The sequence below is a fragment of the Petaurus breviceps genome, unplaced genomic scaffold, assembly GCF_028583685.1.
Source record: "Petaurus breviceps papuanus isolate PSGF00001 unplaced genomic scaffold, PetGlider_PUasm1.0 90897, whole genome shotgun sequence".
In the NCBI taxonomy this organism is placed as follows: Eukaryota; Metazoa; Chordata; class Mammalia; order Diprotodontia; family Petauridae; genus Petaurus; species Petaurus breviceps.
The window spans coordinates 6,622,090-6,628,362 of record NW_027187374.1 but is presented as its reverse complement, the minus strand read 5'-3'; the positions used below and the strand labels follow the sequence as shown (position 1 = coordinate 6,628,362).

The following is a 6,273-nucleotide window of genomic DNA, read 5'->3' as shown; positions in this document are numbered from 1 at the left end:
TGTCTATGATCTTCTTGTGCCTATGTGTCTTCTATCTTCTATCTATCTTCTTGTGTCTATGATCTTCTCCCTGCCTCGGGTCCTCTGATGTCTAATCTCATTGCTGTTTTCTAGAAGCTCTTACCTCTAGTTACTTCTCTGTCACTCAGTACTGCTTTCTATTCTTCCCTGTAGCATCTTGTCCTATAATTCTTCCCATCTCTCAGCAGGTTATGGTCATTCATTACAAGCCCCTTTGTCTATTATTTGTTGCTTTTAAGTTTTTCCTACTATATTTTTCCATGGAGTTCTCCTCAGCCTCTAGCATATGGCACTTGTTCCCATTTCCAGAAGATTAGCTGTCCAAAATTGTTAGGGAAGAAAATTCTAGACTTTCTGTGCTGCCCCAATGTGCTTATAAACCAAAATGTGTCTCCACTCAAGAATCCTTCCATTTTAAAAAGGCTTTTTTTATTGGTTCTCACAGCCCAAAACCTCATGAATAAGTATCCTAAGTGTTAAAGGAATGCTTTCCTCATGCACCTTAAAGCTGGTATCTTTCTCTTATCCCCTGTTGGCTCATAACACATAATTACAGTTGCATTCTCTCTCCCCCAATGCCTGAGTAGTACTCACATCAGTACTTTCCACTAGGTCTAAAACTCTGGAGATGGCCCTCCACTTTCTCTCCAAACATCTTTCTATTCCCTATATTTCCCCAGGAGCAACTGAGTATATTCATTAAAAAGCAGAGCTGTTTCCCAAAATATCTAGGAAAAGGAATAAGGAGCCAGGCACTTGTCTTCACCTCATTCTCCACTCCTCCCCCCACAAACCAGGAAGAGAAAGGTTTGTAATTCCCCACAATAATTGCATTTTACATGCTTTTCCCCCTAACTTTAAATTTAAGTTCCAGTATTTAAGTTTATGATTTAAAAAAAAAAAAGGATTTTACGTAGGGCTTAATGCTACTTGTAAATAGGTGGCATAATGGGTAGAGTTGTAGACCTGAAGTCAGGAAGATTCATCTTTCTGAGCTCAAATCTGGCCTCAGAGACATACTAGCTGTGTGACCCTGGACAAGTCACTTAACTCTACCTCAGTTGCTTATCTACAAAATGAGCTAGAGAAAGAAATGGCATACTACTCCAATATCTTTGCAAAAAAAAAAAATCCCAAATAGAGTCACAAAGCATCTGACACAACCGAAATGTCTAAACAACAATAATACTACTTATTGCCCAGTAGATAGATAGGTATTGTGTGTAGTGTATATGATATGTGTACAGATGGATATAAAATCCAATACATGATATTATTCTGAGACAGGAATGGCATGGGTAAAGGTAATTATGGTTTAATTTTCCTTTAATTAGCTTTGTTATTGTTTATTTGTACTCAGTAACAAATGTAAGCTATTAGTTCAACCTATCACTTTCAGTCTTTAGTCATCTTGGGAAAGCACCAAGTAGGTGGGTGAGCTAGATTATTAGATAACACTAAGGGGTATAAAAAAAATGGAGCCCAGCTAGAAGAAAAATAAGGGTGAATCAAGTTAAAGTTTACCATTAACTAAACATTTAATTGGTATTTGTGGTATGTTGTTTAATATTTAACAACAGGGAGAATATGGGGAACAAGATGAATTCAACAAAAAGCTGCATTCTAGAATTTGTAAAATCCTGTTTTAAGAGGGCAAAGGGGGATGAAATTAGTCCGTGTTTGAAGAATCAAATAGTTACAAAACATTAACAACTGGATGCCTGAAAGATGTGTTATTCAAATAGCTGCAAATAGCTGTATTTCCCCTACAGATAATAAATGCTTCTCTCAGCAGTTACATGGCAGACTTCAGCTCTGGCATTCTCTCTCCTTCACTGGCACATTTATTGCAATGACAGCTGCTATCAGTGGGTGGTGTCCTGGGCTTTTGGAAGGCACAATAACATGGTTGTAATCCTGCATATATTTCTGGGAAAAGCCCTTTGCCTGTGGTTTGGTATTTTCAATATTTTGTACCCTCAATAGAACCAGAAACCGAAGACCAGAATTGGAATATAGGTACTTCTTTTCCTCAGATTATTTTCTTAAGAGGAATTTGTAGTGACAAGGTTATTTGCTTTCTCCCAGGTGGTTGGCATTGGCTTGCTTCACCGAATGAAAGACAACCCAACAAATGAGTGCCACTGTCTTATCTGTGAAAAAGATGGCTCTGTACTTTGGTCAACACCTCCTTCTAATTAGCTTCTTTGGCTTCTTTGCATACAGCAGCTTTGTAAGGGGTCAAAAGAACAACACATTGATTTTCACCAAGGAAAACACCATTCGAAACTGCAGCTGCTCTGCTGATATACGGGATTGTGATTACAATTTGGCTAATCTGATGTGCACTTGTAAGACTGTTTTACCTTATACAATACAGCAAGCCAGCTATGACAGTGATCTGACTATCTGGTTCACCGACACTACTGCACTGGGCTTCCTACTGAACTTTACATTGGTTAGGGACCTGAAGCTTTCCCTGTGTAGCACTACCACCCTCCCAACAGAATATCTGGCTATCTGGGGACTGAAGAGACTTCGAATCAACACAGAAGTTAAGAATCAGTTCCCAGAGCAAAGCTTACTGATACACAGCAGTGGTGACAGTGATTTTAAGGAAGATAAGCCTAAATGGCCATCAGACAGGCAAACATTTTTATATGTTTCATTCCTGGATACAGCTCTTTTCAATGGGGAATCTTCCTTGAAATCATACAGCATTGAAAATGTTGCTAGTATCACAAACAACTTCCCTTACCTTTCTTACTTCAAAATGTTTTCCATTCCAAGTAACAAAAGTTATATTGTTACCTTCATTTACTGATATTGTTTTGTGATCAATTTTGATGGATACATGAACAAAATATGTTTAATCTGTACAATGTATGTCATTAAGGGATTTCTGACCTTATAAATACCCACCTAGAATTAACCCCTTCTTTCCCTGCCAAGCAACCAACATTTCCTCCAACCTGTACTACCACCAGGCTTCTGGGAAATCATGAGATCATAGACCTAGAGCTGAAAAATACTTCACAGGCCATCTAGTCCAAGCCCTTCGTTTTATAGATGAGTAAAATGAAACCTAGAGAAGTCAGGTTATTTGTCCAAAGTCACACTGGCAGTATCAGAGGTGGAATTTGGACCTTGATCTCATTTGACCTTCAAAACAACCCTGGGAAATAGGTTGCTATTTATTTTCCATTTACATTAAGTGATTTGCCCAAGGCTTCACAGTTAATGTGTCTGAAGCTGGATTTGAACTTGGGACTTCCTGACTTCAGGTTCTATCTACTGTACCACCCAGCTGCTTCTAACTGCCTTTGACTCCAGAACCCATGCTCTTTCCATAGTACCATGCTTGCCATAGAAGCTATTTAGAAGAAAACAAATGGAGCTTTTAGAGACCACATGAGTCTAGAAAGGGAGAAAGAAAAGAAGCTAGGAAAAACGGGAAGGGCTTGGGGAATTGAACCAAGAAAGAGACTACCAGAATATACTTTAAGAACTCTTCCACTCAACAATTTCTAACAGCCTGCATTTCCACCAATTAGAAATAAATTTAGGGGTGGCTAGGTGGCACAGGTGGCCTCTGGCCCTGGAGTCAGGAGAACCTGAGTTCAAATCCGGCCTCAGACACTTAACACAAAAACTAGCCATGTGACCTTGGGCAAGTCGCTTAACCCCAATTGCCCACCAGGGAAAAAAAAAAAAAGAAAACAATTTGAATTTACAAACTCCTATCTTTAAAATGCTGAGAGGTAAAGGACCAATGCACCAATCATATATTACTGTGAATAGTGTGTTCAGTCAGATTGATTTCATCCTAATAGCAACAGCTGCAGTGAGGGAAGGAGGTGGGTTATGGTGCAAGAGAGGTAAATAATAGTGGAACATAATGCACTTTGGAGAGGGGATTGGGTAAAGAGCCAAAGTGGAGGCTCCTTGAGGTCAGGGAACACCTTAGAGGAAGGGCATTGGGAGAGGAGGGAGGCTCAAAGGAAAGTGAGAAGATACCAAAGGCAAACTTTGTCCATTTAAACATTTTGCCCAGGACTGGCCCCATCCAAGGAAAAAATGGAAGATCTCTTCCTCTTTCCCCCCTTCATCCTGTATCACATGACAAAGATGCTCTCAGAAGCAGTAAGTAGGCCAGTCTTATTTGTATGTATTAGAAGGTAAACTCTTGAGAAGGAATTTTTTTTTCATTTATTATATTTGTATCCCCAGCACATAAGCACAGTGCCTGACACCTAGTGCTTAATAAATGCTTGTGGAGTGTTTGATTATGTACCATGGTTTAGCAGTTAAAAAAAAAAAGGCTGGAGATCTATGGTACTTTGCCTCCCTGGAGAAAGCTCCACTCAGAGGCCAGCTTCTCATGATTTGTGACTGCCTGCCCAAACTACTGAGTCATGCTCCACTGCATTCACAACTCAGCTCTCCAAATGTCTTTTCCTCTTGCTCCCTGTTGATAACCACCTTGCCTTACCCCCTTTGCTTTTCAGCTCCCCTTTATGTGTTGTTCTCTCCCTCCAAGAATGTTAGCTCCTTGAGGGTAGGGACTATCTTGTTTATATTTCTAGCATAGTGCCTGACAGAGTTAAATGCGTAAAAGATTCTCTCTCTCTCTCTCTCTCTCTCTCTCTCTCTCTCTCTCTCTCTCTCTTTCTCTCTCTTTCCTCTATCTCCTTTCTCTCCTCCACCCCCCCAAAAGAGAGAGTATGAAGGTACTGGATAAGACAAGCTCCAAACAACTCACCAAAAAAATTAAGCTGACAATATCTCAACAGGCAGAAAATTACTAGTAACAGATGTACAATATCAGAATCAGCTTGTCTCGTGTGCATTCAGAACACAGACTAAAAAAGTATAGAGCAGAATTCAAAATCAAAATCAAACAAGAGGTTAAAGATGAGAAGACACTATAAATAACTGTAACAACTTAACTCAACCTATTAAAATCTAGGGTAGGAAATGAGAAATGGATAAAGGAAGAGATCAATGTTAATCTTAATTGTCATCATTTTCTGCAAAAGTTTAACTGCCATAAAACCATTACAATGACAAGTAGGCTAAAAAATTTCAGAAACTATCATTTATTATCTCTTTGTCATTCAGGCAGAAATGGAGAACCAAAAGCAAAGTCAATTTATACTACAAGTTTATCTGCAAAACACTGCTGAGTAGGATGGTAGAAAATTATGAGCAATATCACTTCAAAAAAATAGTTTAAAAAAAAGCAATGGAAGGGAAAATACATCTACAAAAATCTTGGCATTAGGGGTGGCTAGGTGGATCAGTGAATAGAGCATCAGCCCTGGAGTCAGGAGAACCTGAGTTCAAATCTGGCCTCAGACACTTAACACTTACTAGCCATGTGACCTTGGGCAAGTCACTTACCACAATTGCCCCTCCAAAAAGAATAAAAAATCTTGGCATGAAATCAAATGAGCCACATCAACCCAAGAGCATAAAAAGATGAAAATAACAAGATAACCACAAATAGCTATAAAATGGAACAAATTGTGCCATATTTCTGTAATGATCTATTTTAATCATCAGTGACAGAGTAACCATAATTGGATTCTAACACTTTAGTCCCCAATGTACTACATGTAGAAATGGTACTTAAGATACATTCAAGAATAACCAGACCAAACCTACATATATGCTGAAGAAATCAGTGCAGGAAAAGGACATAAATTTTAAAGAACTGAGAAATTATTTTCTAAAATTGCTCAGGGAAGATACCAAAAATAACCCGAAAAAAATCATATACAATATTAATAACCAAATGGTAGTCAAGAGAACAATAACTACCAATCCAAAGGCCTACTTTCTTAGCTTTTAATAATGTTATGACAATGCTCTACATATGTATTGAAGGAATTCTTTTTTTTTTAAGCCATTGGGGTTAAGTAACTTGCTCAATGTTACACGGCCAGTTATTATTTCTGGGTGTGGTGATAAGTATCTGAGACCGGATTTGATCCAGGTCATCCCGACACTGGAGCCGGTGCTCTTACTTGCTGAGCCACCTGGCCACCCCTAAGCAATTGGAGTTAAGTAACTTGCTCAAGGTTACATGGCCAGGTGTTTCTGGGTGGGTGCTAAGTGTCTGAGCCTGAATTCGATCCCCAGGTCATCCCGACACTGGAGCCGGTGCTTTTACTTGCTGTGCTACCTGGCTGTCCCAGGAATTCTTGATTTAAAAAAAATATATGTATGTATGAAGGAAAGAGGCAAGCT

At 39.1% G+C, this 6,273-nt stretch overlaps 1 protein-coding gene across 1 annotated transcript; it reads left to right on the top strand.

Annotated features, from left to right (window-relative positions):
• Positions 1 to 2,115: 2,115 nt before the first annotated feature.
• On the top strand, positions 2,116 to 3,399 carry EPCIP (exosomal polycystin 1 interacting protein). The gene has a single exon (XM_069074798.1). The coding sequence runs from the start codon at positions 2,156 to 2,158 to the stop codon at positions 2,843 to 2,845; it is 690 nt and encodes a 229-aa protein (XP_068930899.1). The 5' UTR covers positions 2,116 to 2,155; the 3' UTR covers positions 2,846 to 3,399.
• Positions 3,400 to 6,273: the final 2,874 nt, after the last annotated feature.

Excerpts from the sequence above, each read along its gene's own strand:
- EPCIP (XM_069074798.1), top strand. The coding sequence starts at position 2,156 with ATGAGTGCCACTGTCTTATCTGTGAAAAAGATGGCTCTGTACTTTGGT.